Source organism: Scyliorhinus torazame, chromosome 29, assembly GCF_047496885.1.
Source record: "Scyliorhinus torazame isolate Kashiwa2021f chromosome 29, sScyTor2.1, whole genome shotgun sequence".
Classification (NCBI taxonomy): Eukaryota; Metazoa; Chordata; class Chondrichthyes; order Carcharhiniformes; family Scyliorhinidae; genus Scyliorhinus; species Scyliorhinus torazame.
Window position 1 is genome coordinate 31,491,996 of NC_092735.1, and position 27,251 is coordinate 31,519,246.

The 27,251-nt window shown below is 49.5% G+C and overlaps 1 protein-coding gene across 6 annotated transcripts in view; it reads left to right on the forward strand.

Annotated features, from left to right (window-relative positions):
• The window catches only part of LOC140403999 (liprin-alpha-3-like), a 185,493-nt gene that overhangs the window by 96,026 nt on the left and 62,216 nt on the right, over positions 1–27,251 (forward strand). For 4 of the 6 annotated variants that reach the window (XM_072492330.1, XM_072492332.1, XM_072492331.1 and 1 more), the window contains exons 3-13: positions 1,608–1,709; positions 3,020–3,184; positions 6,941–7,015; positions 8,365–8,577; positions 10,899–11,045; positions 13,015–13,149; positions 14,174–14,257; positions 14,600–14,731; positions 18,073–18,135; positions 19,896–19,981; positions 22,112–22,259. In XM_072492330.1, coding sequence (XP_072348431.1) covers positions 1,608–1,709; positions 3,020–3,184; positions 6,941–7,015; positions 8,365–8,577; positions 10,899–11,045; positions 13,015–13,149; positions 14,174–14,257; positions 14,600–14,731; positions 18,073–18,135; positions 19,896–19,981; positions 22,112–22,259 — 1,350 coding nt within the window. The remainder of the gene's footprint in view (positions 1–1,607; positions 1,710–3,019; positions 3,185–6,940; positions 7,016–8,364; positions 8,578–10,898; positions 11,046–13,014; positions 13,150–14,173; positions 14,258–14,599; positions 14,732–18,072; positions 18,136–19,895; positions 19,982–22,111; positions 22,260–27,251) is intronic. The other 2 variants (XM_072492334.1, XM_072492335.1) reach the window with 1 other exon arrangement.

Genomic DNA, 27,251 nt, shown 5'->3' on the forward strand with positions numbered 1-27,251 from the left:
CCCTGGAGCTGCGAGGCAGCCGTGCTAACCACTGTGCTGCCCCTCGAGAGAATGAAGAAGAGTTACCACGGTTGAGGGTTTGGGGAAAGATTGCAGAAGCTGGGTCTTCTCCCCTTCCTGCAGAGAAGCTTAAGGGGAGAATAAATCGAGGTGTTCAAAATTAAGCGAGTTTTGAGAGAGTAAATAGGGAGAAACCTGTTTCCCGGAGGAGGAGGAGGAGTGATCAGAGGACACAGATTTGAGGTCGCTGCCAAAAAACGCCAAGAGGGGAGGGGAGATTTATATTCTGACCGAGTTGTTATGGTCTGGGAGGCGCTGCCTGGGAGGGAGATGGAAGCAGATTCAATGGTAACTTTCAAAAGGGAATTGGATTAATACTTGCAGGGAAAATATGGAAAAGTCAGAGGATGTAGGACTAATTGGATAGCTCTTTCCCCAAGAGTCAGGCTCAATGGGCAGATGGGCCTCGTTATTCATATAATTCCGTCATCTCTTTATTCTCTTTTGTTTTTAAATTCCCTCCTCGGTTCTTCCTCTCATAGAAACATAGAAAATAGAAGCAGGAGGAGGCCATTCGGCCCATCGAGTCAGCTCCACCATTCCATCTGATCATGGCTCAATAACCTGATACCACGTCCCCCCCCCCCCCCCCCCCCATATCCCTTGATCCCTTTAGCCCCAAGAGCTGTATCTAATTCCTTCTTGAAATTACACAAAGTTTTTGCCTCAACTACTTTGCGTGGTAGCGAATTCCACAGATTCACCACTCTCTGGGTGATGGGATTTCTCCTCACCTCAGTCCCAAAAGGTTTATTCCTTATCCTCAAACTATGACCCCTAGTTCTGGACTCCTCCACCATTGGGAAAATTTTTTCTGAATCTACCCTGTCTAATTCTGTTAGAATTTTATACGTTTCTATGCGAACCCCTCTCATTCTTCTAAACTCCAATGAATATAATCCTAACCGACTTACTCCTCATATGACAGGCCCGCCATCCCAGGAATCAGTCTGGTAAACCTTCGCTGCACTCCCTCCACAGCAAGAACATCCTTCCTCAGATAAGGACACCAAAACTGCTCACAATACTCCCGGTGTGGCCTCACCAGCGCCCTGTACAATAGCAATAAAACATCCCTATTCCTATACTCAAATCCTCTCGCTATGGAAGGCCAACGCCAATAGCTCAAGCTCGCACTCTAATGGCGGCACTTGTTTTCTCTAACGTTTGCTCCCAGTATCTCCGACAGGAATTGTCACCCTCCCTATGGGAAGAGGTCTTGTGGCGCAGAGCCCCTGAACATGAGGCTCTGGGGCCGAGTGGCCAAGGAAGGTGTGTTCAGGAATCGTCTGGCCAAACCGGTTGAAAAATCCTTCGAACACACTCCAATGGCCGGCGGTAAGAGCGGCAGAGATTACCGGTCACCAGTCTGACAGAAAGAATGTTGGAGCCTCTACCATCACTATCCAGAGCTCCAGACGACAACAGTATGCCTGGGAAAGTGGACGCTACCGCAGTAAATCTGATTCCTTCAGTGAACCGTAACACACGATTCAGTGTTGCACAGTGTTTGAAAAAAAAAAAAAAATCTTCTTTTCCCGATGCAGGAATTTGCCGTGTTGACGAAGGAGCTGAATCTGTGCCGGGAGCAACTTCTGGAGAGGGAGGAGGAGATTGCAGAGCTCAAGGCCGAGCGGAACAACACTCGGGTGAGTGCAAAACTGCGTCGAGGCTGCAACAGGACGCAGTCAGGAGGTTCTGAGGCGGCAGCCTCCTCCTTAGCACAGGGCTAAATCGCTGGCTTTGAAAGCAGACCAAGGCAGGCCAGCAGCATGGTTCAATTCCTGTACCAGCCTCCCCGAACAGGCGCCGGAATGTGGCGACTAGGGGCTTTTCACAGTAACTTCATTTGAAGCCTACTTGTGGCAAAAGGCGATTTTCGTTTTTTCATTTTCACTCCCCGCATGCCCCAGCGCTTTCATACGCCAGGAATCCTCATCCCGGCCCTCCCTCCTGTTTTCCCCATGTTGGCTCCAGTTAGCCAGGAGGGAGCAAAACTGGAAATGTTTGAAAAAACGGATCAGACTGCGGTGACAAAAGTAGATCCTGGAGTGTCAGCAGCCTTGAGTATTTTCCTTGTTCGATGACTGCGGTCCAACAGAAAAGGGGAAGGCCATTTAGCACTTTAGAGGAGGAGGAGTTTTTTGGGGGGTTGTAGTAATCTTTATTAGTGTCACATTAACACTGCAATGAAGTTACCGCACTCCGGCGCCTGTTCGGTTACACGGAGGGAGAATTCAGAATGTTCAATTCACCTAACAAGCACGTCTTTCGGGACTTGTGGGCGGAAACCGGAGCACCCGGAGGAAACCCACGCAGACACAGGGAGAACGTGCAGACTCCGCACAGACAGTGACCCAAGCCGGGAATCGAACCCGGGTCCCTGCCGCTGTGAAGCAGCAGTGCTAACCACTGTGCTATTCACTCGGAGGGTGGGGAATCTTTGGAATTCTTTGCTCTGGAGGGCTGTCTCGCGGTATGTTAAAGACTGAGATCAAGTGATTTCTACATCTTAAAAACGTCAAGTGATGCGGGGATCGTGAAGGAAGACGCTGGGCGCTGAAGTAAATCAGCCATGATTTTGTTGAATGGTGGATTGGGTTCGAAGGGCCAAATGGCCTCCTCCTGTAGCTACAGATACATTCTTAATAGATTTTAAGGAAATACAGGTAAATGGAGGTTGGGAAGAGAAGGACAAAAAGAAAGATCCTTGTTGGGACAGAAGGCCAGAGAGGTTAAACAAGAGGGATGATCATGAAAGCAACGGTCTTGGTAATGGAATAAGTGGAGAAACAATAGATGGGTCGACTAGCGAGGGGGCATCAATGGCTATAGCAGAGCCATCGGCATCATCAACTGCCGAGGAAAATGGGAACTGTTCTGACCTAGAGCTCAGCTCAGTGTTAAGGCTGGAACGCTGTAAAGTGTCTATGTAAATGCAGGTCGTTGTTTTCCACAGTTGCTGCTGGAACATTTGGAGTGCCTGGTGTCGCGGCACGAGCGTTCCCTCAGGATGACGGTGGTGAAACGTCAGGCGCAGTCCCCCGCCGGTGTCTCCAGTGAGGTCGAAGTGCTCAAGGCCTTGAAGTCGCTCTTCGAACACCACAAAGCTTTGGATGAGAAGGTGTCGTCCGCTTCCCCATTCCCAATCTCCTGTTGTTTGTGTGCCTCGTGCACGGCCCTTGTGGTGCAGTCAACGGCGGTCCACCTTTGTGAACGCACTGAGGAGGTGTCATTGACTATTACAGCACAGCAGGAGCCATTCGGTCCACCCTGCTTACGCCAGCCCTTTCCACTTCCTCCCACTCCCGCCCCATCACACGCCCCGCTCTTACTCATAGCCCTGCAGATGTTTCTTTCTCAAGCATTTATCCAACTTGTCATTTGAAAGTTACTTTTGAATTAGATTGCGCCATTTTCTTCATAAAAAAATTTATAGAGTGTCCAATTCTTTTTTTTCCAAATTAAGGGGCAATTTAGCGTGGCCAATCCACCGAGCCTGCACATCTTTTTGGGTTGTGGGGGGCGAAGCCCACGCAGACACGGGGAGAATGTGCAAACTCCACACAGACAGTGACCCAGGGCCGGTATCGAACCTGGGACCTCGGTGCCGTGAGGCAGCAGTGCTAACCACTGCGCCACCATGCCACCCAGGTTGCACCGTTTTCATGTCGAGCATTTCGCGCCCTCGTAACCTGTTGCTTAAAAAGGGATTCTCCTCAACTTCTCTGTTTACTTTTGACAATTGGCTTGAATCTGAAAACCGTCAGTTGCTGACCTCGTCACCGTGTCAACTCGAGCAAAACCCTTCATGATTTTGTGAACACCCTCATTAAGTTTCCCTTTCTCCTTCTCTACTCGGAGGAGCACAATCCCACCTTCTCCGCCCTCCCCACATGTCCGTCATGCTATTCCAGTAAATCTCCTCAAAGTCTTGACATTCTTCCCAAAGCACAGAATTGAACACAATACTCCAGCCGTTGGCTAACCAGTGATATATGAATATTTAGAATAACTTGCTCGCTTTTGATTTTTATTTAATTCTTTCCCCGGGATGTGGGCCTCGCTGGGCTGGGCCAGCCCATCCCTAATTGCCCTTGAACTGAGTGGCTTATTGCTCGGCCATTTCAGAGGGGCAGCTAACCACATTGCTGTGGGTCTGGAGCCGCATGTAGGCCAGACCGGGTAAGGACGGCAGATTTCCTTTGCAATCAGTGAGCCAAGTGGGTTATGGCAAATGATAACAGTTGTCATGGTTACTGAGACTAACATTCAATTTCAGATGTTTCCGTGTTAATTGAAGTCTACTACCTCCAGCTGCTGTGGTGGGATTTGAACCCATGTCCCCAGAGCAATTAGCCTGAGCCTCTGGGTTAATAGTCCAGTGACATTACCACGATACCAACATCTCCCCCCCCCCCCCCCCCCAGTTTAAATTTTATTCCTTTTATTAGATATTCACATTCTCTGTATTTGACTGGACATAAGAGACATCGAGGTCTACAGCATAGAAAAGGCCCATCGTGTCTGCGCCAGTCAAAAACAACCACCTAAGTATTCTAATTTCATTTCCCAGCACTAGGCACATAGCCTTGTGTGCCTTGGCATCACATCACGGTCCTAGCCCAGACCCCAACAATGGCGAAGATACTGGACAGAAACCCTAATATTTTATTTTAATTTTGTCCATGTACATAGATCCCTGAAAGTTGCCACCCAGGTTGAGAGGGTTGTTAAGAAGGCGTACGGTGTGTTAGCCTATATTGGCAGAGGGATTGAGTTTCGGAGCCATGAGGTCGTGTTGCAGCTGTACAAAACTCTGGTGCGGCCGCATTTGGAGTATTGCGTGCAATTCTGGTCGCCGCATTATGGGAAGGATGTGGAAGCATTGGAAAGGGTGCAGAGGAGATTTACCAGAATGTTGCCTGGTATGGAGGGAAGATCTTATGTGGAAAGGCTGAGGGACTTGAGGCTGTTTTCGTTAGAGAGAAGAAGGTTAAGAGGTGACTTGATTGAGGCATACAAGATGATCAGAGGATTAGATAGGGTTGACAGTGAGAGCCTTTTTCCTCGGATGGTGATGTCTAGCACGAGGGGACATAGCTTTAAATTGAGGGGAGATAAGACAGATGTCAGAGGTAGGTTCTTTACTCAGAGAGTAGTAAGGGTGTGGAATGCCCTGCCTGCAACAATAGTGGACTCGCTAACACTAAGGGCATTCAAATGGTCATTGGATAGACACATGGACGATAAGGGAACAGTGTAGATGGCACTGCTTTAAAGACAAGATCTGACTCCTGCCAGACCCATGCAGAAACTCTGACTTAACTGTTTCTCAGCTTGTGTGAGCTCCCCCTTGTTCTCAGACAAGTCTTCACTGCTTTAAAGATTGTTCATCTCTTAACTGAACTGCAGAGAGCAAAACCTGACTTGTGGTCACAGTTTCATCCAGAACTGAACTGAACTGCTGCTCCTACAAAATGGCTGATACTTTAGCTCCTTCCAGTAATAACATCATCTTAGCAAACTGAAATCGAATTAACTCCACTGGGAATCCCCTTAATCAAAACAAAATTGTGCAATGCTGCCTCACGGCACTGAGGATCCGGGTTCGATCCCGGCCCCAAGTCACTGTCCATGTGGAGTTTGCACATTCCTCCCGTGCCTGTGTGGGTTTCACCCCCACAACCCACAGAAGATATTCAGGGTGGGTGGATTGGCCACACTGAATTGCCCTTTAATTGGGAAAAAAATAATTGGGTACTCTAAATTTATATTTTAAAAAATCAAAACAAAATTCCATTAACCGTAGCTTTTTACGATACTTTAATTGCACCCTGGCTCCCAATATTTAATACTAGGATTTGTTTTAAAAACCGTGACCGCAGCAGTCACACATACTCTAACTCAGGCTTTTAACCCTTATCGCAACAAATGCCTCTAGCACAGAATATCTGAAGTTCTTACATTTGTCACAATCGCAAGCCCAGATCTAAATCCTTCTTAAATGTTCTGAGGGTCTCTGCCTCCACCTCCCTTTCCGGCAGCGAGTTCCAGACTCCCACCACCCTCTGGGTGAAAAGGTTTTCCCTCACATCCCCTCGAAACCTCCTGCCCCTCACCTTAAATCTATTTCCCCTCGTCACTGATCCCTCCATCAAGGGGAAAAGTTTCTTCCTGTCTACTCTATCTGTGCCCGTCATCATTTTATACATCTCAATCATGTCCCCCCTCAGTCTCCTCTGCTCCAAGGCAAACAATCCCAGTCTATCCAATCTCTCTTCATAGCTAAATCTCTCCAGCCCAGGCAACATCCTCGTAAATCTCCCCCGCACCCTTTCCAGTGCTATCACATCCCTCCTATAATGTGAATACCAGAACTGTACACAATACTCTAGTTGTGGCCTAACCAACATTTTATACAGTTCCAGCATAACCTCCCTAGTCTTTTTTTTTAAATTTAGAGTACCCAAATATTTTTTTCCAATTAAGGGGCAATTTACATAGAATTACACAGGAGGCCATTCGGCCCATCGAGTCTGCACCGGCTCTTGGAAAGAGCACCCTACCCAAGTCCACACCTCCACCCTATCCCCATAACCCAGTAGCCCCTACCAGCCCTAAGGGCAATCCCAATAGCTTGGCCAATCCGCATCCCCTGCACATCTTTGGGTTGTGGGGGGTGAGGCCCACGCAGACATGGGGAGAATGTGCAAACTCCACACGGACAGTGACCCAGGGCCGGGATTGAACCCGGGTCCGCGGCGCCGTGAGGCAGCAGTGCTAACCACTGCACCACCGTCCCGCCCTTTATCCTCCCTGCTCTTACCTGCTGATGCATTGAAGGTGACAAATTAATTATTTTCTGTTGGTGTCACAGGTACGGGAGAGGCTGCGGGTAGCATTGGAAAGAGTTTCGATACTGGAAGAAGAGCTTGTAACTTCGGCCCAGGACGTGAGTGTTCCGCACTTAAAAAGCAGAGTGTAGCACGGGAAGAAATCCTGTCCTGGTCTGGGCTGAAACGCACCCGTGAAATTATTGCCGCCCTCATAGTGAGAGCCACGATTGCCAATTGTGGCAAGACCCAAATGGATTTTCCCTGCACGGCGGTTATTCAGGGGAAACACGAGATAGGGTGGCAGAATGGCAAACCCTTTCTCCAAAATACCCCTCCAAGAAGCAGACATTTCTTTTACGTGTTCAAATTTGGGATAATTTGGTCGCCATGGGCTGATACACGATTAGTAACATTCGCGCCACACAAGTGCCAGTCAATGATCCTCTCCAACAAGAGAGAACCCAACCATCACCCCTTGGCATTCAATGGCTTTACCATCGCTGAATCCCCGCCATCAGCATCCTGGAGGGTTACCATTGACCGGAAGCTGAACTGGACTAGCCACAATAATACTGTGGCAACAAGAGCAGGCCAGAGTCTGAGAATTCTGTGGCAATTAACTCACCTCCTGACTCCCCAAAGCCTGCCCACCATCTACAAGGCACAAGTCTGGAGTGCGAGGGAACACTCCCCACTTGCCTGGATGAGCGCAGCTCCAACAACACTCAAGAGGTTCCACACCATCCTGGACAAAGAAGCCCCACTTGATTGGCACCCCATCCACCAAACTGAACATTCACCCCCCTCCACCACCAGCACACAGTGGCAGCAAAGTGTCCCATCTACATGATGCATTGCAGCCACTCATCAATATTTTGCAGACAGCACCCTCCAAACCTGTGACCTTTACCACCTAAAAGAACAAGAGCAGCAGACGCATGGGGACATCACCACCTGGAGGTTCCCCTCCAAGCCACTCACCATCCAGACTTGGAAATATATAGGCCGTTCCTTCGCTGACGCTGGGTCAAAGTCCTGGGACTCCCTCCCTGACAGCACAGTGGCTGCACCTACACTATGTGGTCTGCAGCGGTTCAGGAAGGTGTCTCACGATCACCTCACTAGAAATTAGGGAAATTAGTCAGCGACACCCACATCCCATGAAAAACCATAAGCAAGCTTTGGGATTAATTGCCCTGATTTCCTACCTCCCATTTTAGATGGTTTGCCAATCAGTGGCTCCAGTTTCCTGAGCCGTTCTCTGTGCCTAACCCTCACCTGGGGCCATGTGGTGTTGGGCGTTGGCTTTGATGAATAGGGCCGTGCCAGCGATGGTTGAGAATGAGTCTGACACACGCACATTCACGCGTAAAAGGCTGGGCTGAGCTTTCACGGCGGCCGTGGTTTGGGGAGTGGCACACGCGGACGATTAACGGGAGTCCCTTTCGTCCCTCCCACCGCACAGAGGCTGACCAACGGAACGGCGCTAACCGGGGACGGTGACTCCGAGTGCCACGACCTGATCGAGAGGCAGAGCACCGAGCTACTGCAGATGAAGGAGCGCCTGGCTGTGCTGTGCCGGAAGGTTGCCGAAGTGGAGGAAGAGCTGAGCACGGCGCGGAAGGATCTGATCAAATCAGAGGAGGTGAACTCCAAGCTCCAGCGGGATTTGAAAGAGGTAACTGAGAGAGCGAGCAGAGCTTACAATATTAATAATAATAACCTTATATTGGCACAAGTATGAAGTTACTGTGAAAAGCCCCTAGTCACCACATTCCGCCGCCTTGGTAAAGTTTAACCAGTTATGGGAATATTACAAGTTTCAGAGCTTACCACGGCGAATCATGCGCTGATTATTAACGGCCCAGTGGCTGGTAGCTCGCTTTTGAGACTAGCGGTTGACGTTTTAATATATTGGATTCAGTAAAGTGCTACACCTTAATGTGGTGAACATTTTGAATTCTCACGAGATGGTAGTTGAGGTAACAGCTTGAAAAGGAGTTAACGATACGGTGGCTTTATAGGGCAGTTCCATTCTTTGCTATTTTAATGGAGACATTAATCTGCTTTAAAGACTGCCTCAAATCAGGGAACTCGAGAGATGGCACGCCAACACCAACACTCATTTGGAGGTTGTTGATTTTACTGAGGTTTTCCTGCGTAGGCACCTCGGTTTACCTATTAACTACAGACAGGATAGGGGGCATAGGGGCGGCACGGTGGCACAGTGGTTAGCACTGATGCTTCACAGCGTCAGGGACCCGGGTTCGATTCCCGGCTTGGGTCACTGTCTGTGCGGAGTCTACACGTTCTCCCCGTGTCTGCGTGGGTTTCCTCCGGGCGCTCCGGTTTCCTCCCACAGGTCCCAAAAAGATGTGCCTTGTTAGGTGAATTGGACATTCTGAATTCTCCCTCAGTGTACCCGAACAGGGGCCGTGGTGCAGCGACTAGGGGCTTTTCACAGTAACTCCACTGCAGTGTTAATGTAAGACTACTCGTGACACTAATAAAGATTATTATTAAAAAATATTATTATTTGTTTTGCTTCTTGGGGATGGACGAAAAATAATCGATTGCCGTTCCTGTTTGTCTACCCAACATTCAACTCGCGCAGCGTCCGCTGTCCTGCTGGACTGGCTCTCTGAATCAGGAGAATAGGGAGATCAGCTGCTGTTCCTTGCGGCTTCAGGATGGTGGCTCTTCCTTGGTTGGTGGGTGGGGGGAGAGGATGCTGTTCAGGTCCTCGCTGTTTTTCCTTCCTCTCGGGTGAGCACAACTCTTGCCGTTCAAAGCTTCGCTTTGGCATTGGGTAACGGTTTAAGTTTATGCTTTCCTATGTTAGAAAGGTAGAACTTGCATTTCTAAAGCACGTCTCACTGCCTCAGGATATTCCAAACTGCTTAGTAGCCAATTAAGTACTTTTGGGGTTGTTGTTGTAATATATGCACCGCAAGATCCTGCAGGCAGCTCTGCGATAATGGCCAGATAATTTGTTTTTGCTTTTAGATTTTAGTTGCGGGGAATGCCACTGATCATCGACAGAGTGATGGCCGAGGACTCTTGTATTTCCACCCGAGAGGGGTTTAACTTCTCATCCGATAGACAGCACCTCCAACAGTGCTGCACCCTCTCAGTGTTGCAGTGTTAGCCGAGATTATCTGCTCAAATCTCTGGAGTGGAACTCAGGCGGTGGGAGTGCTCCTCTAGAGTCAAAGCAGCCACTGTTCAGGAGGGATCTTTGTGTGGCCTCTGCTCAACGTGCTGCTCGGTACATTCTCATCCAAGTCCCCAAGTGTCCTCGTTTGCTCCCTATCTCTATCCAACCCGTCACCCACTCTAAAACCCGGCAAGACCCCAACGCTCCTCCAATTCTGTTTTCTATTTGCTCTTCTGATGTGGGCGTCGCCGGCTAGGCCAGCATTTGTTGCCCATCCCTAATTGCCCCTTGAGAGGATGGCGGTGAGCTGCCTTCTTGAACCGCTGCAGTCCCTGTGGTGTAGGTGCACCCACTGTGCTGTTAGGGAGGGAATTCAGGATTTTGACCCAGTGACAGTGAAGGAACGGCCAATATAGTTCCAGTCGGGATGGCGAGTGACGTGGAGGGGATCTTACAGGCGATTCCCAAGATTCTGCTGTCCTTCTTCTAGGCGGTAGAGCATTGAGCATTCTCCATTTCCTTTATGTCACCACTGGCGGCCGGGCCTTCAACTGCCAGAGTCCTGAGCTCTGGAAAAAGATTCCTGAACCTCAGCACCTCTCCCTCCTCCTTTAACACCCTCCTCGAAAACCTTCTCCTTTGACCAGTCTTTAGGGTGATTCCTTTGTTCGATTATCGCTCCTGTGAAGCGCCTTGACACATTTCTACCCCATTGAAGGTGCTATATAAATGCCAGCTGTTGTTGTCACAGATCTCCCAAGATGTTTCCCTGCTGTAGATTGTAAAATTGCGGCCACTCCAGACCTCTTTACAGACGCCTGCTCTTCATTCTCCCCGCGTAGGCCTTAGCACAACGAGAAGACATGGAAGAGAGGATCACGACACTGGAGAAACGCTACCTCACTGCCCAGCGTGAAGCGACATCGCTCCACGACGCCAACGATAAGCTGGAGAATGAGTTGGCCAGCAAACAGTCCCTCCTCAAGCAGGTAAATGTTCCATCCCCTCCTCCCCACCTCGGGTTTCGGTCGAATGGGAGAACAGAAAAAACAACTTCTCGCTTTTTAAACTAGACGGGAGGGAGTTTCTACGAAAACTTTGTCTCCGTGCTCACTTCTTTTTCGGCAGGAGTCCCCCCCCTCCCCCCCCCCCCCCCCCCCCCCCCATCCCACCCCTTGCCCATTCAACAGACCCTGTCACCCGCCTCCAGTATTCTCCCTCCACCTGGACCCATCCCTCCGGCCTCCCACCTACTCTTCATTGTCTTCATTTGAGAACTGTCGGCGTGACGTCGGCCGTCTCAATTTCTCTGCTCCTCCCACCTACTCCAACCTGTGTCCTTCTGATCTTGCTGTACTCCATTCCCCTGGCCTTGTTGTCAAACCTGCTGACGAGGGTGGTGCTGTTGTCTGCCGACCCAACCCCTACCCTGCAGAGGCTGGACGCCAACTCTCAACCGTCCTTTCGACCTCCCCCCTCGACCATGACCCCACCACTGCACGCCAAGCCATTGTTTCCGGGACTGTCACTGACCTCCTCTCCTCTGGAGATCTTTCCTCCACAGCCTCCAACGTCTTAGTCGCCCAACTCCGCACAACCCGCCTCTGCCTCCATCCCAAAATATCGTAATAGACCTGATCCTGCCCCATGGAACTCGTTTCTTCCTATTTTGACTCCATCCTCTCTCCCCTTATCCAGCCTCTTCCCACCTACATTTGTGAATTGTCTGATTCCCCACGTCACATCAACAGTCTCCAATTTCCTGGCCCTAATTGCCTCCTCTTCACTGTGGACATCCAATCCCTCAACAGAGGAGCAGAGGGACCTTGGTGTGCATGTCCATAGATCTTTGAAAGCAGCAAGACAAGATGGTTAAGAAGGCATATGGGATACATGCTTTTGTTATCCAAAGCATAGAATATAACCGCAAGCAGGTTAGGAAGAAGCTGTTGGGTGGCACGGTAGCACAGTGGTTAGCACTGTTGCTTCACAGCGCCAGGGTCCCAGGTTCGATTCCTGGCTTGGGTCACTGTCTGTGCGGAGTCTGCACGTTCTCCCCGTGTCTGCGTGGGTTTCCTCCGGGTGCTCCGGTTTCCTCCCACAAGTCCCGAAAGACGTGCTTGTCTCGCTCCCTCTGCTCTTTCCTCACAGACTTGCAAATATTTTCCCTTCAAGAATTGATGCAACACCGTCTTGACAAATCTGCTGCCAGCGTCCTTTCGGGCAGGACCATCACAACAAATTGCTGCGTTTTTTTTTAAAAAACTTCCCCCCCCCCCCCCGCCCATATCTGTTTTTTGTTGTCAATTATCTTAATTCCTTATCTGTTGATTACCGACCCTTCTCCCACTGGGAACGGTTTGTCCTTAAAACTCTTTATGAGTTGAAGATTTTTATTAAAGTCTCCTCCTAAGAAAAACAAAAATCCCAGTTTCTGCACATAACTGAAGTCCCAGGCTGGTAAATCTCCTCTGCACCATGGCCAACGCCATGATATCCTTCCGGGTGTCTACTGCCCAGAATGGGCCACAATTCATCTGTGTTTGGCTCTCCCCGGACCGGTAAGAGTGGTTGTCAGGCCCAGCCGTGCTGTCCAATCACGAGCCTGGATAGAGTGGACATGGAGAATTTATAGGAAAAACTAGAACCAGAGGGCACAATCTCAGACTAAAGGGACATCCCTTAAAACAGAGATGAGGAAGAATTTCTTCAGCCAGGGGGTGGTGAATCTGTGGAACTCTTTGCCGCAGAAGGCTGTGGAGGCCAAATCACTGAGTGTCTTTAAGACAGAGATAGATAGGTTCTTGATTAATGAGGTGATCAGGGGTTATGGGGAGAAGGCAGGAGAATGGGGATGAGAAAAATATCAGCCATGATTGAGTGGCGGAGCCGACTCGATGGGCCGAGTGGCCTAATTCTGCTCCTGTGTCTTATGGTCTTATGTGTGTGCCTTTTCAGAGTGAGGAGAAGAACAGGCAGCTCCAGGACTGGTTGGACTCATCCAAACAGAAGCTACAGCAGACGATGAGGAAGGCCGAGACCCTGCCGGAGGTGGAAGCGGAATTGGCGCAGCGGGTGGCCGCTCTGAACAAGGTACGGTTGGTGCACAAGGATCCTTCTTAGGCCACCACCAGTCTCACCATTGGCTGCCTTTCTATAGCGCCTTTCACCATCCTCAGCTCGTTCCTCGGCACTTGACAGACATCAAAGTAGTCTCGTCACCCTTGTAATATTGGAAATGTGGTGACCAGATATTATGGAATCCCTACAGTGCAGAAGGAGGCCCTTCGGCCCGTCGCGTCTGCGCCCACCCTTCGAAAGACCACCCTATCTAGGCCCAATCCCCCCCCCACCCATTCCTGAAATCCCATCCTAACGCAGATACCTGGCGCTGTGATGCAGCAGTGCTAACCACTGTGCCACCGTGCCGCCCACAGCGAGATCCCACCATCAGATAGTGACCAGTTAGTCGGTCTTATTGCTGGCGGTTGGGGGTGGGGGTTGGTAAATACTTGTCCAGGATGTGGAAGAAGTATCTCCTGTTCTATGAAATTGTGCTGCAGGATATTTGATGTCCACCCTATTGGGAAGACCAGGCCTTGGTTTAATATCTCCTCCAACCAGACAACACTCACTTTTGTCTCGGAGCTGATAGAGTCTCTATTTTATTCATTTTTAGGGTTGTGGCCATCACTGGCAACGCCAGCATTTATTGCCCATCCCTAATTGCCCTTAAGACATTGGTGTGAGTCACTGACAGCTGAGTGGTGCGTATCAGGAATCACCTGTAGGCCATACCGAGTTAGGATGGCAGATTTCCTCCCCGAAAGGAAATTAGTGAACGATAATTGTCATGGTCACCATTACCGAGACTAGCTGACGGCCCCCGACGTTATTGATGGAATTTAAATTCCTCCAGCTGCCATGGTGAGATTTGAGCTCCTGTCTCCGGATCATTAGTCCGGGCCTCTGGATTACTATCCCAGTGACATTACCAACGTGCCGCTGTCCCTTCCACTGAGGCCACGGTTGGGGTTGGATTGAGTGCTTGCGTTGAGGGCCGGGCACAGCCAAGTCCTCGCAGGATCAGACTAACCCAGCCTATATCCGTACGCAGGCGGAAGAGAGACACGGGAACATCGAGGAGCGTCTGTGCCAGCTGGAAACGGAACTGGAAGAGAAAAACCAGGAACTGCAACGGGTAAAGTCTACTAACATCCCGAAACGGGAATACTTTATCCCTGATAAACTGCGATGTCACCCGAGCGAGTGACAGAAGCTTGTGATTATTGCGGGCTCATTAACACCTTGTTAAAACAATCGCACATTCGAACCCGCGATTCGAGATGTTCGGGATCACATTAAAGAGTTAATTTTCGTTCCCTTTTGTTGAGTAAGCGGATGGGCTAACTCCAGCCTGCGTTTAACTTTTACAAAGCAAAACAATGCTGGGTTTTAAACTCGTACTTCTCAGGAAAGGGGATAACTTTGTGCCATCGCCGGAACTCCGGACTTGCTCTAAAGGTGTCTTTATTGCCCCCAGGCTCGGCAGAGGGAGAAGATGAATGACGAACATAACAAGCGCCTGTCGGAAACGGTCGACAAACTCCTTTCCGAATCCAATGAGCGGCTCCAGCTTCACCTGAAGGAGAGGATGGCTGCACTGGAGGAGAAGGTGAAAATCGCACTTGCTGGGGACGGCGGGGAGGCAGTGGGTAGTAATGTTGGGGGACGGTGGGGAGGGGAGGGGTGATTGAGTGGGACCTGCCACCTCTTGCTGGCTTCAAACCGGTGCTTCGGCGCATTCGCGGATTCTCCGTCACTGTGCTGTGGCATCTTGTAGCTGCAACCAATACCTTTGGCTCTGCTGTCTGCTGTCCGTCTCCCACAGCAGACGTACGGAGCACAGTCCCCATCTGCTGAGTGCACAGTTGAGATTTGTACAGTAACTCTTAGCCCGCACTTTCAGGAATGCGCGAGAGCAAACATCATTTAATGTAACCACAACAGTGCCAGCAAATCCAAGGAAGTAGTGGCCTCGTTAGAATCCATGCTGAGTAAAACAAAAACTTGCATTTCTATAGCGCCTTCCACATCCCAAAGACGCTTACAGCCCATGAGGTATTCTTTCAAGTTCACTCATTGTTGTAGGAAACACAGCAGTCGATTTGTGCTGTTATGGGACAGGGTTTAGAGAATCCCAAAGTGTATCATGGAGTTCACCTGACCCACAACTTTTAATAGATTGTGGTATGGGGGGCACACGGCCCACTCTACAGGTGTGGTACAGCAGAAATTTAAAAGTAATTTTTAAAGCAAAACAATGTTTATTCTATGAACTCAGTTAACCTTTTTTAAACATACAGTGATCATCTTAGCACCCATCAATTCAAATACACCCTCCCAAAGAATACAACATTAAGTAATCCTCAAACTTTCCTTTTAACATCCATAAGACAAAAATCCTTTTAACAGAAGCACATCAGGTTTAAATTCTCTACTGAGAGCAGTTGTCACTCTGAGTTCACCAAATGATCTAAAGATAGTCTTTACATGGCAGAGAGATCGAAATTACACCTTCTCTGGCTGGCTTCAGCTCCAACACTAAAACGAAACCAAAAAACACAGACACGCCCAAGCTTCTCCTCAAAGCGAAACTAAAAAGCAGAGCCAGAGCTCGGCTCCACCCACACTCTGACATCACTTGGGCAGACAAACATTTCTTAAAGTGACATTCCCATGACAGTGTACAGCAAGCTCCCAAAAAACAGCAGTGTGATAATGGCCAAACCATCTGCATTTTAGTGATGTTGCTTAAGGGATGAATATTGGCCAAGGCCCTGGAGAGAATTCCAAAGCTTGTCTTCAAATTAGCACCATAGGATCCCTCGCGTCCGCCTGAAAAGGAGCTTGGTTTTAACATCTCGTCTGAAAGATAGCACCCCTGACAGTGCAGCACCCCCATAGTACTAGCACTGGGAGTGCCAGCCTCGATTTTGTGCTTAAGTCTCTGTTACTGGGACTTTTGAACCCCACGACCTTGTGACTCTGAATCATGGCTTGTAGGGGAATATAAATACTAGAGAATCTTGCAGCCATCGCATTCTTTGAGTGAGCTTTCCACGTTAGTCCCACACCACAGCCCTTTCCCCATTCCTCCTCTACAGCTACGTGTCAGTTGTCAAGTTTCTCTGAAGGGATGTGTGGTGAGGAGACACTGAGAGTACGCTTGCTTGGATTGCACCTCGTGTAACGAAGATAAGCTGGTTCAGGAATTCACATCCGTGCACTTGTTTTGGTGTCGGAGGGTTACGTTTAACTCAGTCCGGGTTGCCGTGGCGATGTGCACTTTTCCGCGCATGCTATAGTCCGGAACCCTGGGTTAATGATGGTGGAGACTCCCAACATTCTTCCCACCGGATGTTTGACCGCGTTGTGAACGCACTTTCATAGAACATAGAAAAATACAGCGCAGAACAGGCCCTTCAGCCCACGATGTTGTGCCGAACCTTTGTCCCACATTAATCATAGATTATCATAGAATTTACAGTGCAGAAGGAGGCCACTCGGCCCACTGAGTCTGCACCGGCTCTCGGAAAGAGCACCCCACCCAAGGTCAACACCTCCACCCAACACCAAGGGCAATTTACCATGGCCAATCCACCCAACCTGCACATCCCCGGACCGCGGGAGGAAACCGGAGCACCCGGAGGAAACCCACGCACACACGGGGAGGATGTGCAGACTCCGCACAGACAGTGACCCAAGCCGGAATCGAAGCTGGGACCCTGGAGCTGTGAAGCAATTGTGCTAGCCACAATGCTACCGTGCTGCCCTTAAGAACAAATAAATCTACACTATATAATTTTACCGTAATCCATGTACCTATCCAATAGCTGCTTGAAGGTCCCTAATGTTTCCGACTCAACTACTTCCACAGGCATTGCATTCCATGCCCCCACTACTCTCTGGGTAAAGAACCTACCTCTGACATCCCCCCTATATCTTCCACCATTCACCTTAAATTTATGTCCCCTTGTAATGGTTTGTTCCACCCAGGGAAAAAGTCTCTGACTGTCTACTCTATCTATTCCCCTGATCATCTTATAAACCTCTATCAAGTCGCCCCTCATCCTTCAACCTTTCCTCGTAAAACCTACACTCCATTCCAGGCAACATCCTGGTAAATCTCCTTTGCACCTTTTCCAAAGCTTCCACATCCTTCCCAAAATGAGGCGACCAGAACTGTACACAGTACTCCAAACGTGGCCTTACCAAGGTTTTGTACAGCTGCATCATCACCTCACGGATCTTAAATTCAATCCCTCTGTTAATGAACGCGAGCACACCATAGGCCTTCTTCACAGCTCTATCCACTTGAGTGGCAACTTTCAAAGATGTATGAACATAGACCCCAAGATCTCTCTGCTCCTCTGCATTGCCAAGAACTCTACCGTTAACCCTGTATTCCGCATTCATATTTGTCCTTCCAAAATGGACAACCTCACACTTTTCAGGGTTAAACTCCATCTGCCACTTCTCAGCCCAGCTCTGCATCCTATCTATGTCTCTTTGCAGCCGACAACAGCCCTCCTCACTATCCACAACTCCACCAATCTTCGTATCGTCTGCAAATTTACTGACCCACCCTTCAACTCCCACATCCAAGTCAAGTCCTCGGCCATCAAAGTCCTGGGGGGGCAGCCGAACCCAGAGCTTCCAACTCAAACGTGGGGATGCTACCCACTGCGCCACCAGACCACCTCAAAGTACTTGTTTTACACACGTTACACATCTTTCCTTGCATTGCCACCTTGCCGTGGTGGAGAGGCTTGAACGTTCCATTGCTCCCGAGAACATAGGGGCAACAGCAATTTCTGTAATGTTTTTATCTGTTACACATTTCATGTGAAAATCTCTCTGCTTTCTCGTCTGACTACTAAGAAGATCTAACATCTGTCTTTCCTCTTCTGTTTCCCCCCCCCCTCCCCCCACTTCTCATTCCGTGCCTCGTAGAATGCTTTAGGTCAGGAGCTTTCTAACATCAAAAAGGTGCAGGAGGAGGTGCTGCTCAATAAGGTATTTTCTTCTCTATCCGGGCTAACAAGAAATGCAAAACCCTCCTGTGGTCTGCCAAGAGCCTCCGGATCCAATTCCGGTTGGGCGAACTCTTGGATGTCCCATCAGCTGACCTCTCTCATTCGAACTGCCCTGTGCGCACGCAACCCCCGCTCCCGACTACACTTCTGCCATTGGTCACCCCCAACAAGTTGACAACTTTCCCACAGCCAATCCGAAAGCGAATCGACTCTTTATTACTCGATTGGATGATGCTTCACTGTCACCCCAGCAACACCCCCCCCCCCCCCCGACCCCGATACTTTCCTAATGAGGAAACAAATGTGTTCAAAGAAAATTTAAATTTAAATTGTTTCTTTATTGTGCCAGTCACTTTTCTCCCAGGGTTTACTCACGGCTCTGGAGATTTGCCATTAATTCCTGGCAAGCCCAGGGCTGGCGAACCGACCCACCTCCAAGGGACGATCTCGCTAGCCACAGGAATAGGATAAGGCCGCTCAGCCCCCTCAAGCATGCTGTACCGTTCAATGAGATCATGGCTGATTTGCATTCCCTTTCGCCAATTTTGATTCTCAAACCTGCATTTAAAACCAGCAATTCCTCTGGCATCAATTGCCATTGGCAGAAGAGAGTTTCAAACTTCTCCCACCCAAACTTCCCCCATCCCTTATGTTTAAAAATGTTTCCTAATTTCACTCCTGTAAGGTTTGGCTCTAATCTTTAGACACTGCTCCCTAGTCGCAGACTGCACAAGCAGCAGGAACTGTTTCTCTATCTAACCACCCTATCTCTTCCCTGCCATTCTTCGTTAATGTTGGGACTGACGATCCTTGAATTCAGACTATGAAAGAGGGTTATCCCTGCCGCTATGCATCAAGATTTCTGTGCTTGGGTTTATGTATTGTCACCTGGATTCATCGAACTAAAACCGTTTGGCCTGATCAGCTGAATGAGTCACGGAGGAAATTGATGTGCATTGGGAGCGTCAGTGTGGATTATGTAAACGTGGTTCTCGTCTGAAGAACCGAGTGGCCTCCATCTCGGGCTGGTTTAGCTCAGTGGGCCAGACAGCTGGTTTGTGATGCAGTACAAGGCGCGGGTTCAATTCCCGTACCAGCTGAGAATTCGGAATTCTCCCTCTGTGTACCCGAACAGGCGCCGGAATGTGGCGACTAGGGGCTTTTCACATAATCTTCATTGCAGTGTTAATCTAAGCCTACTTGTGACAATAAAAATGTTATTATTATTATAACCTGCTCCTAAGTCCTACGTTTAAGGTTTGTAGGAAAATCCAGGCGCTAATTTGTGCATAGGAGGATCCCACAATCAGCAGAAGGATAAATAGCCAGTTAATTTGTTTTGTTGTTGGTTGTGGCGTGATTGGTGGCTCAGGTGCAGAGGGATCCTCTCACCCACCCACTATTTTTCATTTGGCCTTTTATGGCCATCCGAACCTTCTCCTTTATCCAAATTTGGCACCCCCACCAATGCAGCACTCTCTTGGTACTGCACTGCCAGTATTGCGAGCAGGTGAAGTACTTGAACCAACAATCTTGTGACTCTGAAGGGAGAGTGCTGACCACTTGAGCCAAGGCTGACACTTTGACCACAGGCCTGCACATTTCCTTCACCATACTCTCTTGTCAGAAGGTTCCACAAGTGTTGACTGGCGGGCCTTTCTCGAGTCAGTTTGGTTGACAGGTTCCAGATTCTCTGGTTTGTTTTTGGCGGTGCAGTGAACATGTGCTTCCTCCTCACAGGAGCAGTTGATGGCGGAGGTGGAGAGGATGCAAATTGAGCTGGAGCAGCTGAGGGCAAAGACTGGGATGCGTGACGCTTATTCGAGGTAAACAGGATAGGCTACGATCGGGCCACAACCAGATTTGTTTGACCATCAGAGGTCGTTGGCCGCCTCTCTCGCTCATGACCCCAGCTGCGTTCATCCCTCCCACCAGGCCCCTAACCCGTGTTGCCAACTCCGGGTGGGTGTATTCCTGGAGGTTTCCTCCACATGACCTGGCCACCTCGAACTGCCACTCCCACCATTGTTCCATCCTCCGAGCTCACAACCAATCGGAAGGTGAGCAGGCTCTTTATCATCCAATTGGATTCACCATAACTCTTCATTAAATTCCTTCTCGAACGTTTTTACAACCATTAAATGAAAACCAGTAAGGAGAAAATGTAAAAGAATTGTGGGATTTTCTCCCTGGATGTTGTCCAGGAGATTAATCCACAATAACGTAGCCAATCGCACTCAATACTTCGTAAGTCTTCACCACCTTCATCACCAGCCCCAGCGGCAGCTCAGTACTTGTTTCACCAAAGGGGTTGATGGGCTGAATGGCTTCTTACTGTTCCTCCAAATGAGATTTCATATTCAGCACATCCAGCGATATACTAGTAAATAGCAAACTGAATCAGCATAAGCCTCCCGCTGTGTCCCATAGTCCTCTGATAAACCTCTGCCTGACAGTATAGCACAGCCTACAAAATACAAGTCTTGTTTATTAATCGCAGTCATTACATCAAGACGGCGCAGCCTAATTCACTTGGATTATTGAACTTCAGACTCCTCAAGTGCACCAAAGAAATAAGAGATGGTTAAACTAGGCCATCAATCTCCAAACTTGTGGGCGGCCCGGCGGCACAGTGGTTAGCACTGCTGCCTCACAGTGCCGGGGTCTCGGGTTCGATTCCGGCCTCGGGGTCACTGTCTGCACGGAGTCTGCACGTTCTCCCCGTGTCTGCGTGGGTATCCTCCGTGGGTGCTCCGGTTTCCTCTCACAGTCCAAAGATGTGCAGGTTAGGTGGATTGGCCGCGCTAAATTCCCCCTTAGCGTCGAAAGATGTGCAGGTTAGGTGGGGTTAAAGGATTATGGGGATTGTGTTGGATGCTCTTTCAAAGGACCGGTGCAGACTCGATGGGCTGAATGGCCTCCTTCTGCACGGTAGGGATTCTATGATGAAATCTATATGTATTAGGAGCGAATGTTTCTGGACCTCGGTTCGATGACAGACTCTAACTCATGCACATGTCACCATGGCATGCACGTTTTTGAGATGAGTCTAGAGTTCTATGCTTCACAGAATTGTTACAACACAGAATGAGGCCCTTCAGCCCATCCTGTCTGCACCGGCTCCCCGATTGGGAAGTTTACTCAGTGGCATTCTCCCTCCTTCTCCCCAAGACCCTGCACATTCAGTTCTCTTTTGAATGCCTTGATTGAACGGCCCCACCACCCCCCCCCCCCCACAACCTGAGGCCGCGCACGTGCTTTCCACTCCGAGTTTCCTCTTTGCTGTGCCTGAGGGATTGCTGTTCCCCCTCCAGAGGTGACCTTCTCCCACCCCACCATTATTGGTCCTAGGTTCTAGGAATCACTATTCTTCTTTCCCGCTTTAAGAAGCTCCTTAAAATCGACCTCCTCGACCGACCTTCTAGTTGCCTGTCCCAGTGTCCATTCCGTTGGCTCAGCACCAATTTTCAGCTGATTGCTCTCCTGTGAAACATTGTTCAGATGTTTAAGCTGCGTTCAAAATGCAGGTTGTTGTTGTTGAAGAGGAAACTGGAAGTGTCGTCCCCCCCCCCCCCCCCCCCCCCTGCCCAACCCCACTACGTGTGCCAGGGATTTCACTGAAGCCGTTTGATGGGGCCCAGTGTGAGGTGGGTGGAAAAACCTGTCCCAGCAGCCCACTCCCAATTGGCAGCCAAACCCCGAGACACATTCAGGAGGCCGAATCATCATTGGACGACGGAACAAATTCTAGCCTGGTTGGTCTCGCCCTGTGCACCGTTCTTGAGCAACAACCTCCTCCAATCACCTACCTACGTATTCTATCTTACCCAGGAGGCCAATGTGACACGTGCACACTTATTCTGTAAATAAATATTGAAATATGCCACCGTTTTCTTATAACTCGGGCACCTTTATCCATTGCACTGCTATTTATTGCTGTCCTCTTGGAATAACAGGTCACTCCCGGGCAGTGCTTCTGAGCTCAGGTACTCCCAGAATGCTGGCATTCCCGTTGGCAGCCACATGGACATCTATAGCACCACAGGGGTCCTCCGAAGGCCCCACAAAGGGCGCTGGACAGCACTGAAGGACGATCCCTCGAAGGTAAACTGATAGATCACACGCACGTGTAAAGCCATTCAGTGCCAGAGTCCTGGCGACAGGCCGTCCGCGGCGAATGTTAGCCGCACTGAATCGCACTGGCGGACAGTGGGCTGCTTTTGCAGACAAGCTCTCAATGGCTTAAAGCAGATAAGGTTAAGGGGGGATTTAATAACCGAAAATCTTGAGGCGCTTTAACACCGGCGGCAGAATAGCTAACCAGAGCTATCAGATTTAGGTAACTGGCGAAATGCACCAGAGACAAGATGAGAAATCGTTTCCACGCAGTGAATTATGACCTGGAATGTAAGATTGGAAAGGGCCGAGGATGCAGATTTACTCGTCACTGTCACAAGAAAATTGAATAAATGCTTGAAAAGGCAAAAATAAATTGCGGATCTAGGGAGAAAGAGCGGAGGAGTGGAACTAATTGGCTAGCTTTCTCAAAGAGACGTGATGGGCCAAATTGCCGCCTCCTGTGCTAGGAGGCTTTATGAAAAGCCAGTGTGATGGTTAAAAAGTATTGTGTATCGAAGCACTCTGTGAAATTGGCTCAAATGATTCTGAATGTCAGCTACTTTCTAAAGCTGAAGGCAACTTGCTTCTTCAGCAACTTTTCAAGTAGAAGTGCTTGACAAAATCTTGTCTATGTGTCCGTTTGTGTAGCCCTGCATTGATGTAGGTTACTAGTGCGACAAGGCAGGAAACCAATTCCTGTCCATTGGAGCATTGTTTTTGCCCACCCTGGTTGCCGCGTAGCTAAGAATAGAAGAATACAGCATTTAGTGCCAGTCCACCATCTACAAGGCAAAAGTCAGGAGTGTGATGGAATAATCTCCACTTGCTTGGATGAGTGCAGCTCCAACAACACTGAGGCTCGATACCATCCAGGACAAAGCAGCCCCGCTTAATCGGCACCCCATCCACAAATATTCACTCACTCCAACACTGACGCACAGTGGCAGCCGTGTGTACCATGTACAAGATGCACCGTAGCTACTGGCCAAGGCTCCTTCGAAAGCCCCTTCCAAACCCCCGACCTCTAACGCCTAGACAGACAAGAATACAAGGACACACGGGAACAACACCACCTGAAGGTTCCCCTCCAAGCCACGGGCCATCCTGACTTGGAAATATATCACCGTTTCTTCACTGTCGCTGGGTCAAAATCCTGGACCTACCTCTCCAACAGCAGCTCACCACCACCTTCTCGAGGGCAACTAGGGATGGGCAACATCGTAGCCTAGCAACGACGGCCATACCCCACGAATGAAAATGTAAGAAAAAAAGTAGAGATGGGTCAGCCCATCGTGCTTGTGTCAAATCTTTTGACAGCGCTCTCCGTTTAAAGGGTGGCGCGGTGGCGCAATGGTTAGCACTGTTGCTTCACAGCTCCAGGGTCCCGGGTTCGATTCCCGGCTTGGGTCACTATCTGTGCGGAGTCTGCACTTACTCCCCGTGTCTGCGTTAGTTTCTGGATGCTCCGGTTTCCTCCCACAAGTCCCGAATGACGTGCTATTAGGTAATTTGGACATTCTGAATTCTCCGTCTGTGTAGACATATAGACATAGAACATACAGTGCAGAAGGAAGCCATTCGGCCCATCGAGTCGGCACCGACCCACTTAAGCCCTCACTTCCACCCTCTCCCCATAACCCAATAACCCCATCTAACCTTTTTGGACACTAAGGGTAATTTATCATGGCCAATCCACCTAACCACATCTTTGGACTGTGGGAGGAAACCGGAGCACCCGGAGGAAACCCACGCAGACACGGGGAGAACGTGCAGACTCCACACAGGCAGTGACCCGAGGCTGGAATTGAACCTGGGACCCTGGAGCTGTGAAGCCACGTGTGCTACCGTGCTGCCCGAACAGGTGCCGGAATGTGGCGACTGGGGGATTTTCACAGTAGCTTCATTGCGATGTTAATGTAAGTCTACTTGTGACACTAATAAAGATTATTATCATGTCGAAGACACAGCAGCCAATCTGCCCAAGGCAAATGACCAGATTATCTGTTTTCTGCGATGTTGATTGGAGGATTGGCCAGACACCGGGGACAAATCCTCTGCTCATCTTCAAAGTACTGTCATGGTATCTTTCTGCGGCCAACCAAGCAGATAGATGGGGGTCTCAGCTTAACGTCTCACCCAAAAGCCGGCATCTCCAACAGTGCAGGACTCCCTCGGTCGTGTACTGGAGCGGCAGCCTTGATTTTTGCGCTCAGATCCCAGGAGTGGGGCTTGAGCCCAGAACGTTGTGACGCGGAGACGAGAGCGCTACCCACTTAAACCACGGCTGACACGCGAGTTGTAGTTATAAGATGTTCAAGTATTTACCCAGTCCCCTATTGTATCTCAGGAAAGCACAGGTTCTGCTGTGTTTCAAGTGGCTTAACCCTCACTGCCAACTAGTACAGCCAAACGTCCTGCTTTGTATCTAGCCAGGATTGCCTTACCCCTTGGTTTCCATGATGTGGATATGATTGGTGGAAGATGGAGGAAATGCTGCCATTTTGGTCGGTCCTCTTCCTGGGTCAGAGGTCAGTTTTCTGAGCGTGATTGATGCAGGTCGTTGAAATAGGAGCGGGTCAGCAAATTCCTGAGAGTTTGGCGGTGTGTTCATTCAACTTGTTTAATTCCGCGGCTGAAATCGTGAAAAGATTACTGGGGCACAAAAGCATGACGTTGCTGATTTGTAAAATGATATGAGGCCTTCTCGTCTTCAGAGGGTGATGACTATGGAGAACCTCGAGGAGGAGATTGAAAATCAATGTTTTGAAACATAGCGTCGCGTTGGGGGGGCTGAGGGTCAATCTGAGCTGTAGTTATGGAGAAACTATTTCCTCTGGTCGGGGAATCGATTTCAAAAAGGGGTCACAGTCTTAACATTAGTGCCGGACCATATGAGGAGTGAAGAGGAAATCTGGAACATTCCTCTCCCAAGGCCACGGGTTCTGTCCATTAATTGAAACCTCCAGGACTGCGATTGATAGATCTTTGTTGGGGGAGGAATGTGGAGCAAAGATGGGAAAGTAGAGCTGCGCTGTGATTTGATTGACTGTTGGAGCAGGCTCAAGGGGCCGAGTGGCCTCCTTCTGATCCTACTAGGGTCGCCAAACCTCCGGCACTGACCTGGAGTCTCCAGGAATTGAAGATCCGTCTCCAAGACATTGAAAAAAATATATATATATATTTTTTGTCATTTTCTTTGAACATTTCTCTTGGTCTGACCGTCGAGCCTCATCCAATTGGGTAATGAGTCTTTCTGCTTTCTGATTGGCCTAGGAAGGCCTTGCGTCACGAGGGTGGATGTGTTGGCCGACCAATGACCGGGGAGTGGGGACAAGTCACGTGATACATTTAATCAGAGTTGGCAACCCTGATTCCCAATTTTTAGAGAATATTATTTTATGGGGTGTGGACGTTGCTGGCAAGGTCAGCGTTTGTTGCCCATTTCAAATTGCCCTTGAACCGAGACGTTGGCTAGGTTACTTCAGAGGGCAGTTGAGAATCAACTACGTCGCTGTGGGTCTGGAGTTCACACGTAGGCCCGACCGGGTAAGGACAGCAGATTTCCTTTCCGAAAGGGCTTTTGGGAACCCAATCGGCTTTTGTAACAATCAACGATGATTTCATGGTCAGCATTGCTGAGTTTCCAATTCCGCAATTACCAATTAATTTAATTTAAACATCGCCGTCAGCTGTGGTGGGATTTGAACCTGTGTTCCCAGAGCATTGACCTGGGCCTCTGCATTGATATAAAAGCAAAATACTGCGGATGGATGCTGGAGATCTGGAATGAAAACAAAGTGCTGGGATAACCCAGCAGGTCTGGCGTTATCTACGGAGAAAAGGAGTTAATTTAGGGCGGGTTCTCCGTCTGTGCTCGGCAGCGGAGTTCTCTGATCCCGCTGCAGTGATTGGGCGATTTGGCCGAGCGCCAAATTCTGCGTCCTCGCTAGCAGCGGTAGCGGGGCGCACTGGGATCTGAGGATCCGGGCCTTAATGTTTCGAGTCTGGTATGATTCTACTTCAGATCTGGCCTGGGCCTCTGAATTTCTATTGCTGTGACATTACCACTACACTACTGTAGCTGTGCTGCTGAATGTTAACGGGATATCTGTCTCTCTCTCTCTCACTTTCTCACTCTCTCACTTTCTCATCCCTATCTTCCTGCTTCCGTGCGGACTGTGCAGCATGTAAGTGAAAAGCTCACTGGATTTCTCTGTAATGTTTTGCATGCTCGCTCGTGTTGAACTGATGTATGGCGAAGATGAAGGAGGTCATTTGCCGAAAGGCTAAGGGGGCAGCCAATGGTCAACTCTCTGACAGCGAGCCTGTGTGTCCTCTTTTTAAACTACTGAAGCGCAGGCTGACGCTACCAATCATCACAGGATGACTTAATCTCAACATCTAAAGAACAAACAAAGAACAAAGAAAAGTACAGCACAGGAACAGGCCCTTCGGCCCTCCAAGCCTGCGCCGACCATGCTGCCCGTCTAAACTAAAATCTTCCACACTTCCGGGGTCCGTATCCCTCTATTCCCATCCTATTCATGTATTTGTCAAGATGCCCCTTAAACGTCACTATCGTCCCTACTTCCACCACCTCCTCCGGCAGCGAGTTCCAGGCACCCACTACCCTCTGTGTAAAAACCTTGCCTCGTACATCTCCTCTAAACCTTGCCCCTCGCACCTTAAACCTATGCCCCCTAGTAATGGACCCCTCTACCCTGTTCCTTCTCCCTGATTTTTCCGTTTTCTGTCGAAAACGCGGTTTGAAGGGAAGGGGCTCATAGAAAATAGGAGCACGAGGAGGCCATTCGGCCCTTTGAGCCTGCTCCGCCATTCATATGCTCATGGACGATCATTCAACTCAATAGCCCCCCCCCCCCCCCCAATATTCTTTGATCCCTTTCACCTCTTGCTGTGTCCGTGGTAGTGAATTCTACAGGTTGACCGCTCTCTGGGTGAAGGAGGTCTACCTCA